At 39.7% G+C, this 24414-nt stretch overlaps 1 protein-coding gene across 1 annotated transcript in view; it reads right to left on the bottom strand.

Annotated features, from left to right (window-relative positions):
* IMPG2 (interphotoreceptor matrix proteoglycan 2) overlaps positions 1 to 24414 on the bottom strand; it is a 73521-nt gene that overhangs the window by 27428 nt on the left and 21679 nt on the right. The window contains exons 7-11 of the mRNA XM_065913748.1: positions 20546 to 20707; positions 14828 to 14886; positions 12739 to 12759; positions 3834 to 4078; positions 1801 to 1886 (exon numbers count right to left, since the gene is read on the bottom strand). Coding sequence (XP_065769820.1) covers positions 1801 to 1886; positions 3834 to 4078; positions 12739 to 12759; positions 14828 to 14886; positions 20546 to 20707 — 573 coding nt within the window. The remainder of the gene's footprint in view (positions 1 to 1800; positions 1887 to 3833; positions 4079 to 12738; positions 12760 to 14827; positions 14887 to 20545; positions 20708 to 24414) is intronic.

The raw sequence follows: 24414 nt of genomic DNA, 5'->3' as shown, positions 1-24414 counted from the left end.
TAACCAGACACTTCTAATTAATCATATTTTTCTTTCATGTCTTATTATCACCCGTTAACATTCCAACATCTCCTCACACTGAAAAACCAAGGAGTTGGCTTAAATGCACATAGAACCACAGAACAAGCAACATAAATAACAAATGAGTACAGTTAGTCAGTGTCTGCCATAACTAAACGGGCAGCCTCTTTCAACCAAGCTCCAGCCACTTCTTGCAATGGAAAACGTAAACAATGATATCAGATCTTCTGGTTTTCAAAAGAAGCTGAAAATCTGCATTTTTATGCAATAAATCTCCTAATTTTTAAAAACTGGCTTAAAAAAAAAATAGCCCCAAAGCACACACCTATAGCTGGATCTAGTCAGCTTACCTCCAGGTTGCAAACCCTGGCTTATATAAAATGTGTGTCTTTACATCATTCTGAGTGATCATCACAGATCTGTGGTGACAGAAGCCCTGACCAGGAAGCGATCCGAGGGAACAGAGGCTGGAGGCAAGTGTTTGCAGGGGATGACCACTCCCCGCCGCCACACCCTGAATGAACTCCGATGACAGCACCGCCTTCTTTGTGTACAAGCCTGTCTACCACCGCCAGACTGGAAACCACCTCTTGTAGGCAAGACCACACCTTATTCCTCTGAGTCTCCCCAGCACTTGGCACATGAAAAGGACAAAATAAATATACTTGAATGAGTAAGTGGATGAATAAACAAACACCAAACGAATGTAATCTCTGATGTCAATCTCCCTCTAACTGTTTTTCTCCATCATGGAAGCTGGTGAAAAGAGTATTTCCAGTGACTCCACATTTCAAGACTGAGTTTCTCTTCTCTACACCTGAGCAGAAGCAATGGCTGCTCATATTGATGGTTAAGCCAGTTTGAGGCAGACTTTCTAAATTTCCACTGCTGGATGAAAGCCAAGAAACAGATATTTGAAGTCAATTTAACATTAGTTTCTTTTCTGCCATATGAGATAGAAAAGAAGTCTCGAGAGGGTAGAAAGAGTGGGGAATGTAGAAGGAAATGTCCATGCAACTATGTGATAACAGAAGATCCTGGAATCGCTGTAGACAGTTTGGTCTTTAGTGGTATTCTGGATGTTGTTCCCCTGACACTGCAGGAAGCTACTTTCTTTTTGACTGGTTGCTTCTGGGTAGGTGTCATGGCAAGTGGAGGTTTGAAGGGACAGAAGTGTGCCCAGGGGAGTTGAGGGGTAGGGACAGAAAGAAAAGTTCATTCCATGCTGTTTCTGTGCAAATGGGAATGTTTTCTGCCCAGGATAAAGGGAGGCTGATTTAGAGTCCCAGGCAATATTTGTCATTTGTCAACCAGGCACTATTTTTACTCTTCTTTCTCTCTTTTCCTTAGGCACACTGTTCTGTAGACTTTGGAATCTATAAATGTTTTCTTCAATACAGTCCCTGTAACAAAAATCTATAGTCTGTACCTATGTACATCAAATTTATATTTCTGGGTAACTTTTAGAGAACAACTCAGTAGATACTTGCAGTTTAATTATCACCAAACAAGTATGAACCACAAATAAGCTTTCTACCATTTGTGGACTTTGGCAATGCCAAATGTATGGACTTCGTTTAACCACTGCAGAAGTCTTAAATTATCTGCGGTTTGGTCCATGAGTTGACAACTATGAATAATGTTCCAAGGATGATGTAAGAAAATATTTGAAATAGGAACAGCTTGGGAAATCCATGATGCCAAAGTAAGCAGGTAGGTGTACAAAGAAGAGAAGTTTTAGAGCCTGGTTCCAGGCATAAAACACAGAAACATGCTTACCAGAATAGACGGTAGGGCTTGCTGAAGACTTGAACTTTGAGTGTTCCAAACTTGGTCTTCACTTTGGGGAAGTAAAACCCCTCTCACTAAAGAAAGAATAACATTAAAGAAATTTTTAGTTGAGACACTACTGTGTTTAAGGTTCAGAGACAATTAAGTTCTTCCTTTTTATAAGCTTAAGATTTGTGTAGAACAAATGGAAAGATCTTGCCTAGAAAACGCTTGATACTTTACTCAAATATTTTACTTATATTAGCACCATCTATCTAAATTATAAGACTCCAAGATAAATATTCTTCCCATTGTTACATTTTGAACACTCTTATTTTCTTTCCTTTCTCAAGCATTTTTTACTCTTTTCAAGATTCCCATGAAGTAACTGTTCTAAAATTGATTTGTTTTAATTTTAATAAGAAAGTTGAATTGAAATTCCAATTCATTTGGGTGATGCCAAAAATGGAGAAAATTATGCAAAACGATTTCCTCTTTGGCAGCAAACTATTTCCTTTTTGGCAGAAAGTACCTTTGAAAAACAAGGTAAGACACCAGAGAGTTTATCACTATACCAATACTAAAGAGTCACAAAGTTAAGAGAGTAGATTATATAATTCAACTCAGTAAGATTTACTGTATCCTCACTAGTTACTATAGACTTTGATGATATTGAGGCTATGAACATTAATAAAGCCAAGTTTCTTTTGTGGAAGTGTTCCCTGTGTCAGAGAGATAAACAAAACAATATGAGAGGCATTTATATAATGTATGTGAACACAGACAAAAATAGAATGATTTTTCCTGGAGGAGAGAAGGAATCAATAAAAATTAAAAGGAAGGGATTGTGAGAAAGGTGATCTGGTGTATACACCAAAAATAGAAGCAAAATCTCTCTGTATTTACCTGTTTCTACTGCACTGACACCTGGGTCGGGAAGATCCCCTGGAGAAGGAAATGGCACCCCACTCCAGGACTTTTGCCTGGAAAATCCCATGGACCAAGGAGCCTGGCAGGCTATAGGCCATGGGGTCGCAAAGAGTCAGACACGACTGAGTGACTTCACTTTCACTTTTCACTGCACTGACGTAAAGGGATCAATCAAAAGTCAAACTTTATTTTTGGAAAATAAGTACTTTCCGAAACTTTTTCTCGACTGTGTGTTCAGTTAACTTGTCTTCTATGGAAAACCAGTAGCACGAAATCAAAGATGAATATATCTTTTCATGATGGCCAAGTTACCTAGGAAGCTGCAGCCATTCAGAACTCTGAAGCTGCGTGACAACAGAAATGGGTTTTAGGAACAAAATTCTGAGCAACGGAAATGTACATCTACTGAAAGGCGAAGCACCTGAACGAGTGTGTGCTGGAAATCCTAAAGCTTTTGTGAAGCGTGCTGAGAGTTACTGACTTCTTTCTAGGACACCTTCTAGGAGGTAGCTCCATACAAGGCTCCACATAAAGATAAGACCTCACTATGCTGTCTGTAGGCTGCAGTCCATGGGGTCGCTAAGAGTCGGACACGACTGAGCAACTTCACTTTCACTTTTCAGTTGCATGCATTGGAGAAGGAAATGGCAACCCACTCCAGTGATCTTGCCTGGAGAATCCCAGGGACGGGGGAGCCTGGTGGGCTGCCGTCTATGGGGTCACACAGAGTCGGACACGACTGAAGTGACTTAGCAGCAGCAGCAGCAGCAGCATGCTGTTTATCGATTTAGGTTCCTAAACAGCCTCACTTTGCCTATTGCATCTTAATCCTCATGCCATTCATTCACCAGAAACCCCTGATTAATCTACCCAAATTAGGTGCATGGCTAATAGTCATTAGCTTAGTGACTATGAACTAAAACAGGGAAAGAAAAATATGAACTATCTGTAAATAAAGCTAAAGCACCGTTAATATCAGGATGGTTTCTGTCTGATGCAGCCTAGAGAGTGCTAAGAACAATATATATATATATATGGGGAATTTCGTTTTATGAGAATATACTGCAAAAGAAACTAAAACTATACAAAGACTTAATGGTTATACAACTTACCATTGATAAGCTGAAGGGAGTCAGGATCTGGATTCAAAGAAGAGCTCCCCAGCAAAAAATTCTGGTGCAGTGTCTCAGCAATATAATCTCTGAAGTTACTAATTGCGTACACAGCGGTGGGCTTATCATCCAATTCTACAAGACCATGGTTTTCCACCTTGTTGGAATGTAGGCTAATTAGGTCCCAGGTGGTATTGCTGATAGCCTCCCCATTGAAGGTAACCGCATAGTGAACATCTATGCCACTGTGGATGACAAGAGAAACAGATTAGGGCCTGCCAAGGAAACACAAAGAAAGGAACTCTGAAGCCACGGAGAGCAAATGTTAGACCTAAAGGGAGGGTCTCAAAAGGCAAAGATTCCATCACCTTTCTCTGTAGACTCTGGATGGCAACACTTAGCCACCCCCTTCTCCTTCCGGAAAACAGAGAGGTTATAGCTCTAAGAACACGGAGGTCACAGAGTCAGCCTGCATAATACCTGAGCATCTTCTTCCCCCATGTTCTCACCCCTTCAAAATCAACTGTTCCTTTTCACTCTCAGCCAGCTACCTTCTTTCCCCATTAGGGTTTCTCCTCCCTGATTTAAAAAAACAAAACCAAACCTTCTAACTCCATCCAACAATGGGAAATCCTCTCGTATCTCATTACTGTTGCTGGGTGATTTATGTACTCCACAATGGGGAGTGAAATAGTAAAGCAGCTTAATGACTATGAGCTGAAACAGTTATCTATTGTGAAAGGAAAATATGAACTATTTGGAAATAAAGCTAATTGATGACTTTTGAGTCTTTTTTTTTAATATCATGCTAGAATATCTTCTAATATGACGGCTACCTAAGTCTCTTGTTTGACAACCCAGACAATTTACAGTCCCATAAAGTTTAATAGTGAATTGTAAAAAACTTACTAAGAAGTGATGGTTTTTTGGCCTAGTAGGAATGATAACTCTAAAGTTTATGACTTAACTTGCCTGTAGGACATTCAGCAAATTAGTTAATACAAGTAGCAAATTATCTGTATCTAATTTGGCAGGGCTTCCCTGGTAAAGAATCTGCCTGCCAATGCAAGAGACACGGGTTTGATCCCTGGGTTGAGAAGATCCTCTGGAGAAGGAAATGGCTACCCACTCTAGTATTCTTGCCTGAGAAACACAAGGATAGAGGAGCCTGGCGGGCTACAGTCCATGGGGTCAAAAACAGCTGGATACAACTTAGTGACTAAATAGCAACCTCTAACTTAGCAATCCCTTCCCAATTAACTATATATATTTTTTCCAAATGCTCTAGAAACTAGCTCTCATTTTTCTGCTGGCTCCCTCATTAATGAGTTGAATAAAATTTTGACAAGTGTTAATAAGTAACTTTGTCTGGGAATGGGGCCTTTTCACTATCTTTCCACAGGCAACAAAGAGACGATTTCTTGGAATAAAGGATAAAGTGAAAATAAATAAGTAGGAGTTGATAACGGCATTTGACATTTTCTTAAATAATCATTTTGAAGAAACATCAGAATATAAGATTTTTAAACCAATAGAACTACACCCTCTAGACCAACTTAGACTTATCTAATAGCTAAAAACTAACATTTTTGTAAGGGCTTGCAATGAGAGGTTATTTCCCAGGCTTTGTCCGATTTAATACTCATAACAAACATGAAGGTTTTATTACCTTCAGATTACTGTTAAGAAACTACGCTTTAAAGAAGTTAAAAGACTTGCCTAAAATTTCACAACATGTAAAGGGGTAAAAGTCAAGATTCAAACCCAGATCTGCCTGACTCTGGCACCAGCATTCTGAATGACTACACGACACTCAGGAACTTTAAACTATTAACAGAAAAAAAGTCATCAGGAGAAGAGCTTTGCTACTCATCACCCTCGCTTCCAGCCAGTCTGTGAGACACAGCCATCAAAACAATACCCAACAAGCACTCCGAGGTCCTCCAGAGGAAAGGAGAGCACCACCCTCTCAAAGCTGAACCTCTGAAGGCAGACGTGCACGGAAACGACCTGCCACCTTCAGACATGCTGTAGGAGCAGAACGATGCCCAAACCAAAGCACTCAAATGCATGAAGCATTTCCTCTTCTGAGCTCACTTACATATTCCCTGATGATAGACTGTGATGTTTCGTAGAAAGATTTTGTTTATACTGAACGCCTTGCAGTCTGTCCTTGAGTTTCTATCTCCAATGTCTGACTCGGTACCTGGCATTCAATGCCTAGTAAATTAACAGAAATCTATATTTGCCTGAATATAGAGAGAAAACTCCAGCCTTAATTAAGGTATTCACATATTTTTAGAATAAAAAAATGTCAGGATAACGAGAGGGGTCTCATGGAGTCTAGAAAAAGGGCTACTTAACTAATTTATCCTACTATGAGTGAAAAGCCTGCGACAGTGCATTGTGGCTTCCTTGTAACACAGAACCCTAGATCAGAGATAGCTACAATAGGCTAGCATGACTTTGATACTGGCCATTAGGATCACCCAACTTCCCTTCTCTGATCTCAAGCTGGCAAAAGGAACTTTCGATCATAATTCCCTACAGATTGTCCTATGGGAAAAGAATGCACACGCTAAGCCAATGCAATAATTAGTCAGCTGGCAGACACACTTCTTGATTTAAATAGATTGCTCAGCATCCTAAAGAATGCACTATATTTTGTAGTTTGGTAAGCATAAATTGGTCTTAAGAGACCTCTTCTTCCTGGGAATGCTGGCAGTTCTGGACATGCCCTGGGTCTACAGGGGATGTCATGAAGGTGTTACCCCTCGCCTACCACAGAAGCAGTGAGACAATGTTCCTATCCCACGCTGAGTGTCATCAATAAGGTTTTCCTCCCCAATCTGATAAGCTGTCACTTCTGATGGTGTGGCTTAGGGAACCTTACAGTGGTAACTGAGCATCTCAACACTTGGATGCCTTGCTGAGAGATGAGACATCCTCTTGCCGTCTGTAAATTCCCTCAATCCCTTAATTTTTCCTGTCAGAACATGCTGATTCATGAGTAACTGCTGATCTCCTTTTGTAAAGAAATAAATTCAGTAAAATATGGTGAGGGAAAAAAAAAAAAAAGATGGCCCCAATGTGAAATTGAACAGTAAGAGGGACACCTACTGGTCAGAACTCACCACTCCACGTACATCCTAAACATCCCTCACAATGCCTCGCTTCTAGTAGTTCAAAAAATATTTTTGAAAATAACGGAAAAACAAATGGTTGGTTTTATTCACTAATGCAGGCAGATACCACCATTGGCTCTGTGACACTCAGATGACAGTATGTGATATTCTTGACTTAATCAGAAGGATGTTCAGTCTCTAAACAAGCAGGTGGAGCAGTGGTAAAGAAGCTGCCTGCCGATGCAGGAGATTAGTTTGATCCCAGGGTCAGGAAAGGCCACTGGAGTGGGAAATGGCAACCCGCTCCAGTGTTCTTGCCTGGAAACTTTCAGGGACAGAGGAGCCTGGCCGGCTACAGTCCAAGGGGTTGCAAAGAGGCAGGTGAAACGGAGTACACACATCTTTCACCCCAAAGAGCATGCGTATGAACCTCACACATTGCTGTCTTCTGAGGAATCATTGTAGGGACACTGCTTCACAGGCAGAGCATAACTCTGTGAGGACTGCTTGCTCTTTCCAAGCTCTGTGGGATGGCACATGCCGGCATCCCCAGAAAGGTGAGCTTCTCCCTGGGATCTATGTCCAACCTAGTAACATGTCAACACGGGGCTTCCCTGGTAGCTCAGACAGTAAAGTGTCTGCCTACAATGCGGGAGACCTGGGTTCGACCCCTGGGTCGGGAAGATTCCCCTGGAGAAGGAAATAGCAACCCACTCCAGTATTCATGCCTGGAAAATCCCATGGACCAAGGAGCCTGGGGGCTACGGTCCATGGGGTTGCAAAGATTAGGACACGACTGAGCGACTTCACTTCACTTAAGACAGGAAACAGGGATAAGGGGAAGAAATGGAGGAGAGGAAATGGCTGTGCCAGTTAGCACTCCAGTTGCTTCCTGGACGCGACAGAAAATCAGACAAGGAGAGTCAAACTTTTACTGAGAGTTTCTCATGTGCACTGCATGCCTTTCAACATGATAGGGAGAAGATTAAGAGAAATGTTTCTCGATCAAGAAGTCTGTGCGAACAGGCAGTCTGGGTTAGATTAGTGGCCTTACTCTTTACTGGCAAAATATAATTTTTCTCCCAATGTTTTCCTTGGACGTCTAAAAATAACACTTCTAATATCATCTACCTTGTCTGGGAAAAATATATTCATTAAAGAAGATAAAATGCCTCACAGAGATACTTCAATTCATTACCAAGTTTCTGTCCTAGAAAGAGAACTCAAAGAAATGCTTGAGGAATCAGAAAGTCATCTATTCTCAGATTCGGGAACTTCAGCGTGACCCAGAAGAGACTTAGTTCTGGCATGGTAAATGCAATACAGAGACGTCTCAGGATGAAGAGCAGAAGAGAAACAAGCCAAGAGAACAAGGAAGTGCGTAAGATGCAGCATGCATGCTGGGGACAAAGCATTGATTGATTGAAGAGAGCTGCGCTGCCTTTCTGCACTCAGCAACGCCAAATCAATCAACCATCACTACAGCATCATCGTTCACCTTCTAAACTGCTGCTGCTGCTAAGTCGCTTCAGTCGTGTCCGACTCTGGGCGACCCCGTACACCGCAGCCCACCAGGCTCCCCCATCCCTGGGACTCTCCAGGCAAGAACACGGGAGTGCGTTGCCATTTCCTTCTCCAATGCTTGAAAGTGATAAGTGAAAGGGAAGCCGCTCAGTCATGTCCAGAGACCTCATGGACTGTAGCCTACCAGGCTACTCCATCCACGGGATTTTCCAGGCAAGAGTACTGGAGTGGGTTGCCATTGCCTTCTCCTATTTCTAAACTACACTGAAACAACTGCTATATAGAGGAGAGTATCTCTGACTGCTATTTCCAAAGACATCAATCATGTGGAGGGGAAATTTATTCCTCACTTCAAATGCCCTCATTGGCTGTCTGACGTGTGCACGTTTTAAATAGAAAAAATAATGATATTGTATCTTATGACGATCAATCAAACTAGAGGTTATTTCAAGAAACTCAGATATCTCTTCTCTCACACTTCTATCAGGAAGAAAGTGCATACTAACAAGGCCTAGAGTTGAATTTTTGAAGTGTGGACACCAGGCAGATATTTTGTTGACTCACTTCAAATGGGTCCTACTAACTTAAAATAATGTGTGCAACTTGAAAGAGGTGCAAAGCAAACAGAAAACTTCATGTGTATAGAAATACTAATGTAGAGAGAGAGGTTATATATATAATACATAGACTATTTCTGTGCTACACATTCAGTTATACACAGCTCAAAATAAAAGTATACCGAAAAGTTATGTATAAACTCCACCAACTGGTTAATATCCAACAACACTGAACAGTTTTGGAAACTGTACTTAGGTTAACAATTCTATCATAAAATCTAATGGCTTCATATTGAATTGTTGTCTGTGTCCCCATAGAAAACTCAGCACTCAGCAACTGAACACCATTCTTTGACCAGGGGGTTCACACCAGAATTCAGTTATGTTTTAACAGTCTAGTCTTCCCAGTTCAGTTCAGTACAGTCGCTCAATCATGTCCAACTCTTTGCAACCCCAAGGACTGCATGTAGCACTCCAGGCCTCTCTGTCCATCACCAACTTCTGGAGTTTACTCAAACTCACATCCACTGAGTCGGTGATGCCATCCAACCATCTCATCCTCTGTCATACTCTTCTCCTCCCACCTTCAATCTTTCCCAGCATCAGGGTCTTTTCCAATGAGTCAGTTCTTCACATCAGGTGGCCAAAGTATTGGAGTTTCAGCTTCAGCATCAATCCTTCCAATGAATATTCATGACTGATTTCCTTTAGGATGGACTGGTTGGATCTCCTTGCTTTCCAAGAGACTCTAAGACTCTTCTTCAATACCACAGTTCAAAAGCATTAATTCTTCTGTGCTCAGCTTTCTTTATAGTCCAACTCTCACATCCATACATGACTACTGGAAAAACCATAGCTTTGACTAGACCTTTGTTGGCAAAGTAATGTCTCTGCTTTTTAATATGCTGTCTAGGTTGGTCATAAATTTTCTTCCAAGAAGCAAGCCTCTGAATTTCATGGCTGCAGTCACAATCTGCAGTGATTTTGGAGCCCCCCAAAATAAAGACTGTCACTGTTTCCCCATCTATTTGCCATGAAGTGATGGGACCAGATGCATGATCTTCATTTTCTGAATGCTGAATTTTAAGCCAACTTCTTCCCTCTCCTCTTTCACTTTCATCAAGAGGCTCTTTAGTTCTTCTTCACTTTCCGCCATAAGGGTGGTGTCATCTGCATATCTGAGGTTATTGACATTTCTCCTGGCTATCTTAATTCTAGCTTGTGCTTCCTCCAGTCCAGTGTTTCTCATGATGTACTCTGCATATAAGTTAAATAAGCAGGGTGATAATATATAGCCTTGACATACTCCTTTCCCAATTTGGAACCAGCCTGTTGTTCCATTACAGTTCTAACTGTTGCTTCCTGACCTGAGTACAGATTTCTCAGGAGGCAGGTCAGGTGGTCTGGTAATCCCACCTCTTTAAGAATTTTCCAGTTTGTTGTGATCCACACTGTCAAAGGCTTTGGCATAGTCAATAAATCACATGTTTTTCTGGAACTCTCTTGCTTTTTTTGATGATCCAGAAGATGTTGGCAATTTGATCTCTGCTTCATCTGCCTTTTCTAAATCCAGCTTGAGCATCTGGAAGTTTACAGTTCACGTACTGTTGAAGCCTGGCTTGAAGAATTTTGAGCATTACTTTGCTAGAAGTGAGATGAGTACAATTGTGCAGTGGTTTGAGCATTCTTTGGCATTGCCTTTCTTTGCGATTGGAATGAAAACTGACCTTTTTCAGTCCTATGACCATTGCTGAGTTTTCCAAATATGCTGGCATATTGAGTGCAGCACTTTCACAGCATCATCTTTTAGGATACTTAGTAAATACTTGCTAAAATAATATAAACAAAAATGAGGAAGTCAGAAAGCCCTTTGCAAATGTAAGATATTATATTTGTATTTAATATGTGGTGGTGGTTTAGTCACTAAATTGTGTCCAACTCTTTGCAACCACATGGACTGTAGCCCACCAGGCTCCTCTGTCCAATGGGATTTCCCAGGCAAGAACACTGGAGTGGATTGCCATTTCCTTCTCCAAGGAATCTTCTTGACCCAGGGATCGAATCTGTCTCCTGCATTGCAGGCAGATTCTTGACCGACTGAGATACCAGGAAAGCCCCTGATCTTATATAAATGAAGGCAAAATGACATGGATTGACCTGGAGGTATTACACTGAGTTAAATAAGTCAGACAGAGAAAGATAAATACTCTGTTATCACTTATATGTGGAATCTAAAAAATTAAATAAACGAATAAACAAAACAGAAACAGACTCACAGATATATAGAAGAAACTAGTGGACACTGGTGGGAAGAGGAAAGGGGGAAGGGGCAAGACAGAAGCAGAGGATTAAGGGATACAAACTACTGTATAGCACAGAGAATATAGCTAATATTTCACAATAAGCTCAAATGGAATAGAATCTATAAAACACTGAATCACTATGTTCCACATCTGAAGCTAATACTGTAAATTAACTCTACTTCAATACAAAGATTAAATTTTTTTTTTAAAAATTAAATGAAGAAATGTTTTCTCTCTAAATATCCCTGTGCTTAGCCTATGAATTTGCTTCATATATTCTATATTATGATTATTTATCTTTCAAGAGAAAGTAAGTTTTAAACAAACTTGAATTCAAAGACAAAAAGACAAGCAACTTTCACAAAGGGGACTGACTATGCTTTTAAGAAACTCCAGAGAGCAGCTGTTTTCACAAATGAACTGTGGTAGAAATCAGCTTTCTTCTTTTCATTTACCACTTAAAAATGACACTTGATTACTCAATGACAACAGTATACTTGAAACTGCTTTATGAACGCCAATTTTTATACTAATTTTATTTATTTATTTTTATTTCACTTTTTATACTAATTTTAAATTAAGCATAACTTAGTATTTTAAAGTATTTGACAAAGGCTAATTATACAGCGCAGGGAATATAGGCAATATTTTATAATAACTAAAAATGCAGTGTAAATGTAACCTTTAAAAATTATGAATCACTATGTAGTACACCTGAAACATACATAGTATTATAAATCAACTATACCTCAAAAAAATAAAAGTTTTAAAATAAAAATTAAGAGATTAAAAAATACAAGTACTTGTCAGTCAGCAGTCTATGATAGAAGTCTGTAAACTACAGTTTATGAGCTAACTCCAGCCCACTGTCCATGAGTTAATGGATTTTATATTTTTAAATGGCTGAAAAAACTCAAAATAACAATATTTTGTGACATGTGAACATCATATGAAAATGACATATCGGGATCTATAAATAAGTTTTATTGGAACACATCCATGGCTGATTCATGTCAATGTATGGCAAAAACCACTACAATATTGTAAAGTAATTAGCCTCCAACTAATATAAATAAATGAAAAAAATAAAAAATAAAAAAATAAAGAAAAAAAATTTTATTGGAACACAGCCACACTCATTCGTTTTCAATGTATTGCTTACACCACTTCCAAGTGAACAGATATGACAGAGCTTATGTAGTGTGAAAAAGTATAAAACATTTAATATATGACTCTTAACAAATAATGTTTGCCAAATGATCTATAAGAAATTGGACAGTGATACTGGAAGTAATAAAAGGACTGAGCCATGTTCGCTTGGACCTAGGGCTACTGTATTTTCTACACTACTTCCTAATTAGGTCAACAGTACAGAAGGTGTCAAAAGGTACTCTACCTGCCATTTTCCTTAGGGGACCTGAAAATAAAAATCAAAAAGTGTTAAGCAGAGTTTAAGCAAGTTATAACTGTCATATAATTAATCAAAGTACAAGCTCTTAATGTATTTCCTCTGAAATGTTTCTTCAAATGAAAATGTCTGTATACTACTAGATAATGACAAATACCTGTACAATGAAGGAAGAAAGCAATGGTGAAGAAAGTATTCTATTTTAAAATCTATAATCTTTGCTGTCTTTAAACTTCCTAAAAATACTTTTAAACAATTAATACGTGGTTATCACTTTATAAATAAACTTTTTTCAGTAGATGAGCAGAGAACTCCAGCTGCTGGCATTAACAAAATTGGTAACATTTTTTGGAGGATACAATGTTAAATGTTATGTGTTATGTATACAATGTTACAAGACCAATGTTAAGAGGCATTAAAATTAATGAAAAAAAATCAGATAATATATAGTAAGATTCCAAGGAGGTGGGAAAGGTCCAAATTGACTAACCTATAGGATACTGCATGGTCTTTAATATTTATTTATTGATTTTCTGTATCAGACACTTACATGGACTTTCCAAATGTCAAGAACTACACTATGCATTTTACAAAAATTACTTCTTTTAATCTTCATGAAAATTCATTAAGGACCATGAATATCCCCATTTACAGGTAAAGAAACTGAGGAACAAAATCACTAAATAATTTACGCAAAGTATTTCAAAAGTATTTTTAAATAAAGCACGATTCATACAATACTGTATATATTACCTTTTCTTATATAAATGAGAAGTTAAAGCTTGTTAATTTACCCAAAACCATCCAAGCAGAAGTGCCAAAGGCAGGATTTAAACCTAGGCAAGTTGATCCCAAAGGTCATGTTGTCTTTCATATGCTGTCAAATGAGCAAGGACTTCAAAAGCCTCAGTTTCTCACGGGAGCTTTAGTGACAACTGGAGACAGTATTCCTGCCAAGTGCCATGGCTGAACTGGGGAGACAGGTCGCGCTATGAGAGGGGATGGAGGGTCCGTGTACCAGGCTTGCCCTTGCCCCTGCATCAATAACCAGCTGAGTCCTTAGAAAAAGTACATGCATTTCCTGTGCTCCGGTTTCCTTATCAGGAAAAAAAACAAGGCTAATAGTAACTATCTCACAGTATGGCTGTTGGGATTAAATGAGTTAATATGGATAGAAAGCCTGGCGCGCTATAAATGTTATGTAAGTGCTTGCTGTTATTTCTGGAAAACTGAGAAGTTGCGACAAGAGCATGCCAAAGTTAAGATGTGGACACTGTCAATTAAGCCCATGCGCCCCTGCATCTAATAGCTGGGCCACAGTCACCATCCACATGCTCCAAAGCTTCAGAGGTCTCAGTCTAGCACTGGAGGTTAACAGCCAGAGATATAAAGATAGCCACTTTGTTTCAAAATCCCTCTTCTGCTCTCTGACCTTGGGCTAATACTGCATCCTTCTAAACCTATTTGTTTTTCTGCAAAATAAGTATTAATAGCAATAGTTTTCCTAAAAGGGTTGAAGATTATGTGAACTCAAGAATGTAAAGTGGCCAATACAAAGTATCCACTCAGTAAAATGTGCACAAGTATGATGCTGCAGGTTTTAGGCAAGGAAGCAACATCCTAAAAAGAGGTGTCCGAATCACCCTGAATTGCTATGCTGATAAACACATCCCCTCCAGAATGACTATACATCAAGACATCACAGGAACCTGGAGTACTGATGAGCCTTTAGGAGCACACTAGATCACATCTAACCTTTATCCAGGCTCCCCCCAGTGCCAAATAAAAACATGTAACTTCTCAGCAGCAAGCTGGAGACACGAATTCCTAAGTTCTTACCCTGGTCCAACTCAGATCTAGTACATCTCCTTGAATGTATTGTTTTGCCTTTTTTTAACTCGGTTTCCTCATCTGAAAAACCAGCATTAGGAATAAGGATTTAACAAAAGAACACCAAATTACAGAATTCACACCATTTTCTAATCACTGTTGTTAAGAGTACATACAATAAACACAAAAGGATAATCCATTTGAAATAGACTGCTACAAAACCTATGCAGTTTTGAAGTCTATTTACCTAAAGTCAAGTACACGAATGTCCTTGTAGCCTGGTAACCCAGTAAATGCGCTTTCCACCTGTCAAAAATAAAAAATTTGTAACTATGTAGAAATGTAAAAAAGCACAAACAAAAATGCTTTTAAGAGTAGAATATAAAGTGCACTGTTTATTAGAAACTTATACACATACATGAATATACATGGATTAGAAAGCTAAGTAAATTCCAATTGTCACAGCGTTAGAAAATAGTTTTTGCCACAACCCTGCCATATTTTTTTTTGTTTTTTAAGGTTTTGATTTACTTTAATATTAATTTTTCCAAATTATAAAAAACAGACTTTTACTGGCAAAATACTATTTTTTCCCTTATGTGATAAAATGTGAAAAAAATGACTAGTTTCAAAAGAAACTGTAATAACATTTTAAAATGTAACTGTGTGGATTAGAAATCTGGCCTCAGCACACACACTGATAGAGTCAGGTGTTCATTTCCTTAAGTGTAAAATGTCTGGGGGCATCTATTTCCTGTTCCTATGACACAAAGGACTGTGAACACAGCCAACGTAAGAAAGAAATGTGCACACCTGGGCTCAGGCTTTGCTGACTGGTGGTCACGGAGAGATTATAAGCAGTGACTGGTCAAAAGATCAATTTACGAGCAGCACAACTGCAGAAACCAGTTTTATCACCAAGTTTCTAAAACCAGGCTACATAAACCAGTATGAGCTTAGTGACTAAAGCGGGGGGAAGTGATAGATTGGACTAAACACCAAAAAACATGAGGTTTTGTACAAATACACATTGAACAAAATCGAACATTTTATCCACAACACTTCAGAAGGTGACAGTCGCACCAGGTTAAGTCACTAAGGGGACAACACCAGAACAAGAGAAGTTATTAGTGGACTTTGGGGCTATTTGCCAGCAAATTTGGAAAACTCAGCAGTGGCCACAGGACTGGAAAAGGTCAGCTTTCATTCCAATCCCAAAGAAAAACAATACTAAAGAATGCTGAAACTACTGCACAATGCACTCATCTCACATGCTAGCAAAGTAACGCTCAAAATTTTCTAAGCCAGGCTTCAATAGTATGTGAACTATGAACTTCCAGATGTTCAAGCTGGATTTAGAAAAAGCAGAGGAAAAAAAAAAGAAAGAAAAGGCAGAGGAACCAGAGATCAAATTGCCAACATCCACTGGATCACTGACAAAGCAAGAGAGTTCCAGAAAAACATCTATTTCTGCTTTATTGACTACGCCAAAGCCTTTGACTGTGTGGATCACAACAAACTGGAAAATTCTTAACCAGTTTGGAATACCAGACCACCTGACCTGCCTCTTGAGAAACCTGTACTCAGGTCAGGAAGCAACAGTTAGAACTGTAATGGAACAACAGACTGGTTCCAAATCGGGAAAGGAGTACATCAAGGCTGTATATTGTCACCCTGTTTATTTAACTTACATGCAGAGTACATCACGAGAAACACTGGGCTGGATGAAGCACAAGCTGGAATCAAGATTGCTGGGAGAAATGTCAATAACCTCAGATACGCAGATGACACCACCCTTATGGCAGAAAGCAAGGAGGAACTAAAGAGCCTCTTGATGAAAGTGAAAGAGGAGAGTGAAAAATCTGGCTTAAAACTCAACATTCAGAAAACAAAGATCATGGTTCCTGGTCCCATCACTTCATGGCAAATAGATGGGAAACAATGGAAACAGTGACAGACTTTATTTTCTTGGGCTCCAAAATCAGCCATGAAATTCAAAGACGCTTGCTCCTTGGAAGAAAAGTTATGACCAACCTAGACAGCATATTAAAAAGCAGAGACATTACTTTGCCAACAAAGGTCTGTCTAGTCAAAGCTATGGTTTTTCCAGTAGTCATGTATGGATGTGAGAGTTGGACTATAAAGTGCCAAAGAATTGATGGTTTTGAACTGTGGTGTTGGAGAAGACTCGAGAGTCCCTTGGACTGCAAGGAGATCCAACCAGTCCATCCTAAAGGAAATCAGTCCTGAATATTCATTGGAAGGACTGATGTTGAAGCTGAAACTTCAATTTTTTGGCCACCTGAAGTGAAGAACAGACTCACTAGAAAATAACCTGATGCTTGGAAAGATTGAAGGCAGGAGGAGAAGAGGAAGACAGAGGATGAGATGGTTGGATGGCATTACCGACTCAATGGACATGAACTTGAGTAATCTTCAGGAGCTGGTGATGGACAGGGAGGCCTGGCATGCTCCAGTCCATGAGGTCGCAGAGAGTAGGACATGACTGAGCAACTGAACAGAACTGAACTGGAGCTATCTCTGGGCATTTGCTTTTAAAACTAAGTTCTCACAAAATCAGGAGAATGAGATTTTTTTAAAATCTTGGTTCACCAAAAATCTTTCTGCCCTGTGGATAAAGAATTCAAACCCGTGACACTTTCTGGCTACAATAACTCGCCTTGTTTTATTCTGAGAGAAACCAGAGAAGTGCAAATTCTTGGAGCATGGGGATGAGGATAAAGTCCACAGGACTAGGAATGCAAAGACTCAGGGTTAGTCTTAGCTATTTTTCACTGGCAGAGTGGCCAGGCACAAGTCTTCTTTCATAGTACTTCTGCTTCCCTGCCCACTGGCACACCAGTTCTTAAGATTAAATCGAGCATAGCTACAAGTACTCCATTAGCGGCAAAATGCAGTGTTATTAGATGTTATTATTAACACTAAACCCATCTTGCTCCTTGGAAGGAAAACTATGACAAACCTAGACAGCATACTAAAAAGCAGAGACATCAGTTTGCCAACAAAGGTCTGTATACTCAAAGCTATGGTTTTTCCAGTAGTCATGTACAGATGTGAGAACTGGACCACAAAGAAGGCTAAGCACCAAAGAATTGATGCTTTCAAATTGTGGTGCTAAAGAGGACTCTTGAGAGTCCCCTGGGCTGCAAGGAGATCAAACCAGTCAATCCTAAATGAAATCAGTCCTGAATATTCATTGGAAGGATTGATGCTGAAGCTGAATCTCTAATACACTGGCCACCTGATGCAAAGAGCTGACTCACTGGAAAAGACCCAGATGCTGAGAAAGATTCGAGGCAAAAGGAGAAGAGTGTGGCAGTGGATGAGATGGTGTGATGGCATCAGTGACTCAATGGACATGAATTTGAGCAACCTCTGGGAGACAGTGAAGGAAAGAGGAACTTGGGTATCCTTGGGGTTGCAAAGAGTCGGACATGACTTAGTGATTAAACAACAACAACAACAAACCCATCTCATCTGGGACTTTGCCATTTTTTAACTTTAAACACGTTTTCTAATTCATCACACCCAGTTAGCTACTACATAGGTGCCCAGCTGTAAGAAGTCATTCCACTTTAGCAAAAAGATTAATAACAGGTACAATTTACTGAGTGACTGCTATGGGCCTGGTGCTTTGAAATATTACTTCTAATCCTTGCAACAATCCCAAGAGATACATAGTTTCCCCATTATGCAATTGAGGAAACCAAGACTGAGATATCAACTGACTTGCCCAGGATCATCCATCTGGTGAGTGACTGAATCAGAATTCATTCAATCATCGGTCTTTCCAACACTGAGGCCCATACTCTTCTCACTGAATCGCATGCCTCATCCTCTTTCCTTTGATAAATATGATTTTATAACTGGGACCAGGACTGGGGGAACTGTGAGGCTCACCACAGCTTCTCACATGAATTAAAATGAAGGGGACGCAAGGCTTCCCTAGTGGCTCAGTGGTAAAGACTCCCTCTGCCAATAAAGGAGACATGGGTTCGATCCCTGATCCGGGAAGATCTCACATGCCATGGAGCAATGAGACCAGGCACCACTACTGAGCTTGCCAAAAATGAATACATGAATAAAATTATAAAAAATAACGGAAGGGGGCTCTGTATGACATAAAGGAAAGAACAGTTTCAAAGGAAGGAGCAGACCTGAATTTCCCTTCCACTCCTAGAAGCTGAAACCACCATGGACAAGTTAATCGCCCTGACGGGCTCCGTCTATAAAACGGAGCTGATCATCCCCCTGGCTGCTGTCGGCAGACGGACACACAGCAGCATGCAGAACATAGAGCGCTATGCGAGGACAGTGAGCTGACCCCGCGGCTGTCGTCGGGCAGCCACACTCCACGGCCTATCACAGTGACCTTTCCCTCTCTGATGCCACTCTTGGTGGCACCCCAAGTTTATCTTCATCAGCTCCTCATTAAAAAAAAAATGTAACAGCTCCTGAATCTCAACTCTCCCAAGCAGGCTTTCTTTTTCCCTGTGTATCTTCCAGTATTACCCGAAAAAATAATACTGAAAGAACAATTCCCATGACTGTGTCCTGAAGGGAGAGCGCTTGAGGGTCTCCTTCAGTTTGCAGTAAACGTGGAGACAGGACCTTTCAGACACATGACCCTGACTCTGCAGCTCCACACAGGGAAGTGGCTATTGGTAGACATTTCATTCCATGTAAAAGGACACGTACGTAGAAATAAGGCCAGAGAAGCAACTGATCCCTCATCACCCTCAAATCAACTTGAGCCAATAGCTACCTACCTCATAAAGTCCCTGCTGGAAATGTTTTTCAGAGTGTTTATTAGACTTTCTCTAAATATGCAGTCGTTTAGCACAACTGTTTATCCAAACATGGAGGTTTATTAAAGGCTCCTTAATCCAAGAGCAGAAAGAACCAAAGAGCTGATCCAAGACACTGTCTGATGCCAAGTGGCCACTGGCCTGGCTGACATTTCGTCCACATACCATATAGCCTCACAAATTGGCCACACAGCTAGGAAAATTAATTGTCTAGCCCACACTCCCTGTGTCTGAAGGCTTCAATGATGCCGCTTGGCTGAAAGATGCATATTTTTCTTTCTCATCTAGACACAATGTCTAGAGAAGGAAATTAGTCCAAGGTAATAGAATCAAAAAACTTGGCCACAGAGAACTCCATCAAGAGGGATGGAAAAGAAAGAAACAGGACTAATGTACCCTCTCACTTGACAGAGAGAGGAGATGGGCCCTCGGTATCTTGAAAAAAATCTCAACTTCAAGTCCCTAGGTAGAATTCTTCCAGAAAGTAAAGTTGTGAGATGGGCTAATGCACAATTCTGTAAAGATCGTGCATTAACATCTTTAACATATCCCGCCCCCCTTATTTTTTACATATTCCCTTTTAAAAATACTTCTAACCAAGGAACAGAGATAAGAGGAAAATTTACTTTTCACTGGATGTCCTTTTGTCCCTTGAGCTTGGGGCTTCATGCTACCTATGCATTAACTATTCAAAAATTTTCAACTTTAAAAAAGAATAACAAATACAAATTTAAAAGAAATTAAATTTATTGTTCCCTCAAGAAAAATAACACAGTACATACAGTATCTCAAAGATGCTCATTTCTCCAAATATTGTCAAGTAAAAACTATGCCACAGAACACATTCTTCCTTGGCTGTGTGGCCAAAGCTGGAGATAGCATTTATTTGTTGGCATATGGCAAATGGATACAAAAGTTTGTTTCAATGAAACAGTTCATCTTTTGGTGAAATTTTCACAGAGCTTTCTAAAGAAATGGCTAAATTACTACTCACCGAATTAAGTAGATGGAAAGCTTAAGTGCTATACCTACCTTTAACCAGTGTTAACATGGGAAATTTACAACTCCAACAAACTATCTTGTATACAAAAAAGAAAAAAAATAAAAAATAAAAACATACCCCCAAAATCACCCACCTCTGAAATAAAGTCTTCTACAAGGCGCTGGTGGTGAACGCTGGAGGGATCCTGTAGTTCCTCATTGTACTGCTCCCCCAAAAGGTGGATACTGAATTCTGCAACCTGCTCAGTGGCTGGTTTTGCGGATTCTTCTATCACAGTCTCAATTTCATTGCTAATCTGGATTTTTAGCATAAGAACAATAAATGTCAATGTTCACTCATTCAGTCAAGAAATATCTACTGATAACCTATGATATGCCAGACACTGTGCCAAAGGCAACTTCTGATGATGACTATTTATATACTATTTGACTTTGAAACTAACTGGTAGATTTTAAGACAGGTTATTACTAAAATTACTGTGTATTTGTGCATTTCTTTGAATACACAGTGACTGTGGTCACTGGTTCAGGGAAAGAGAAAAATTCCCACAGATAACCACCAAAGTTCACCACCTGTGAGTTCGTAGAAAAAGCTGAAGTTACACATTGCTAATTATTGGAGAAATGCAAATTAAAACCACAATGATATATCACCTCACACCTGTCAGAATGGATATCATCAAGAATGCTGGAGAGGATGTGGAGAAAAGGGAATCTTCATTCACTGGTAGGAACGTCAACTAGTGCAGCCACTATGGAAAACAGTATAGACATTCCTTCAATAGAACTGCCTGAAAATAGTCCTGAAAACAGCCATTAAAAAAAAGTGAAAGTTGCTCAGTCATGTCCAGCTCTTTGCAACCCCATGGACTACACAGTCCATGGAAATCTCCAGGCCAGATTACTGGAGTGCGTAGCCATTCCCTTCTCCGGGGGATCTTCCCAACCCAGGGATCGAACCCAGGTCTCCCATATTGCTGGAATATTCTTTACCAGCTGAGCCACCAGGGAAGCCCATAAATACTGGAGTGGACAGCCTACTGTCCAGTGGATCTTCCCTACCCAAGAATAGAACCAGGGTCTCCTGTATTGCAGGCGGACTCTTTACCAGCTGAGCTACCAAGGAAGCCCAATAAAACTCAAATATATTTCCCTACAAATTCCCACTGATCCCAGTTCTGAAACCTGGATGCATATAAAAACTATAGGCCTCAGAGAAACCTTCAAACACGGATAGGCACCTATCATCTTTCCTGACTTTTCACTAGTTCCTTTTCTCCAGACACTTCTCGGGCTCTTAATGTCTTCCTTAGAGTATGATACACATAAATGACTTCTGATAATTAAAATATGGTACAACTATCACTTTCCTGATAGCAGATTCGAATTTCTGTTAATGTAATATAAAAGTACTCTTGTTTTACTAGTTTTTCCTCATACTGCTGAGTCATACTGAAACTAATAAAAACCTTTAGCCTTAAGGAATTTTGTACAAGACTTTGCGTTCTTCAATATTAAATTTTCTCTCATTAAATTTAAATAAAAACTCCCATTTTCAGTATTACTATAAAAGAAATATCCTTAGTAACCTTGCTGCCATACAAGGCCTAAAATGCTGATTAAAATTTTTAATGATTTTAATGCATACCTGGTTTGCAAGAAAATAAATCAGAAGTCAAAAAAGACAGGCTAGAAAAATACAGAGAGGTGATTCAGTAATCTATGCATACACAGTGTATCTAGCAATCTCTTATGACCTAGGCCTTAGTTTCAAATACTACAAGGGATAGGATATAAAGTGCCAGGTGTATACATGTTGAAAAGTCAGATCAAAGATGCCTACATAGACAATTTGAACAACAAATTAGACTAAGTTGAAGGAAGAATAAGTGAACTGGAAGACATTTCTGAATGCAACATAGAGGGACAAAGAAATGAAAGTTAAGAACGAGTGGTTAACAGACAAAAAGTATAAAATGAGGGAGTCAGATATGTACCCAATCATATGAGACAACACCTGAGATTTCTCTATATACATTTTCATGAAATTGCAGTATCCTCAATACTGTATTATATGCTACTATATTGTACTTGTAGTACAATACAAGGCCCATCATCACTGCAAGTGACTTGAAGTGTGAAGTCAAGTGGGCCTTAGGAAGCATCACTACAAGCAAAGCTAGTGGAGGGGATGGAATTCCAGCAGAGCTATTTCAAATCCTAAAAGATGATGCTGTGAAAGTGCTGTACTCAATATGTTAGCAAATTTGGAAAATTCAGCAGTGGCCACAGGACTAGAAAAGATCAGTTTTCACTCCAATCTCAAAGAAGAGCAATGCCAAAGAATGTTCAAAGTATCGCACAATTGCATTCATTTCACATGCTAGCAACGTAATGCTCAAAATTCTCCAAGCTAGGCTTCAATAGTATGTGAACCAAGAACTTCCAGATGTTCAAGCTAGATTTTGAAAAGGCAGAGGAACCAGAGATCAAATTGCCAACACTGGTTGGATGATAGAAAAAGCAAGACAATTCCAGAAAAACATTGACTTCTGCTTCATTGACTACACCAAAACCTTTGACTGTGTGGATCACAAAAAACTGGAAAATTCTTAAAGAGATGGCAATACCAGACTACCTTACCTGTCTCCTGAGAAACTTGTATGCAGGTCAAGAAGAAACAGTTAGAACTGGGCTGGTTCAAAATTGGGAAAGGAGTACGTCAAGGCTGTATATTGACACTCTGCTTATTTAACCTATATGCAGAGTACATCATGAGAAATGCCGGGCTAGATGAAGCACAAGCTGGAGTCAAGATTGCCAGGAGAAATATCAACAACTTCAGATATGTAGATGACACCACCCTTACGGCAGAATGTGAAGAGGAACTTAAGAGCCTCTTAAAGAAGGTGAAAGAGGAGAAAAAGCTGACTTAAAACTCAACATTCGAAAAACAAAGATCATGGCTTCCAGTCCCATCACTTCATGGCAAATAGATGAGGAAACAATAGAAACAGTGAGACACTTTATTTTCTTGGTCTCCAAAATCACTGCAGATGGTGACTTGCAGCCATGAAAAAGACGCTCCTTGGAAGAAAAGCTATAACAAATCTAGACAGTATTAAAAAGCAGAGACATTATTCTGCTAACAAAGGTCCGCCTAGTCAGAGCTATGGTTTTTCCAGTAGTCATGTATGGACTGTGAGAATGGGACCATGAAGGAGGTTGAGCACTGAAGAATTGATGCTTCTGAACTGTGGTGTTGGAAAAGACTGTTGAGAGTCCCTTGGACTGCAAGGAGATCCAACCAGTCCATCCTAAAGGAGATCAGTCCTGAATATTCATTAGAGGGACAGACGCTGAAGGCTGAAGCTCTAAGACTTTGGCCACCTGATGCAAAGAGCCAACTCATTGGAAAATAACCTGATGCTGGAAAAGACTGAAGGCAGGAGGAGAAGGGGACGACAGAGGATGAGATGGTTGGATGGCATCACCGACTCAATGGACATGAGTTTGAGCAAGCTCTAGGAGATGGTGAAGGACAGGGAAGCCTGGAGTGCTGTAGTCTATGGGGTCACAAACAGTCGGACACAACTGAGCGACTGAACCAAACTGATATATGTTGATTTTTTAGACAGAATGCTACTGTACACTCAACAGACTACAGCAGAGGTAAACATAACTTCTATGTGCACGAGGAAACCAAAAAGCTCATGTGACTTGCTTTATTGCAATATTCACTTTATTATGGTCATCTGGAACTGAATCCACAATATCTGAGATATGCCTGCAGTTACACTACATTATAGGATACTTACAGTAGTACACCATATAGTATTTAGGAGTCTACAGTTTTACAAAAATGGGTGTAAGAGTTTGTTTATGCCTATTCACTTTGCTCTGGATTTTTTGTACTACCTTAACATGAGGTTTTTAGTTCATTATAAATTTGATTAATTCAGTCATTATCTCTCATCATTACACTAAATACAGAGAGGGGGAG

The sequence above is a fragment of the Muntiacus reevesi genome, chromosome 21, assembly GCF_963930625.1.
Source record: "Muntiacus reevesi chromosome 21, mMunRee1.1, whole genome shotgun sequence".
Taxonomy (NCBI): Eukaryota; Metazoa; Chordata; class Mammalia; order Artiodactyla; family Cervidae; genus Muntiacus; species Muntiacus reevesi.
Note: the sequence above shows the minus strand (reverse complement) of the source record. Positions and strands in the feature narration are given on the sequence as shown.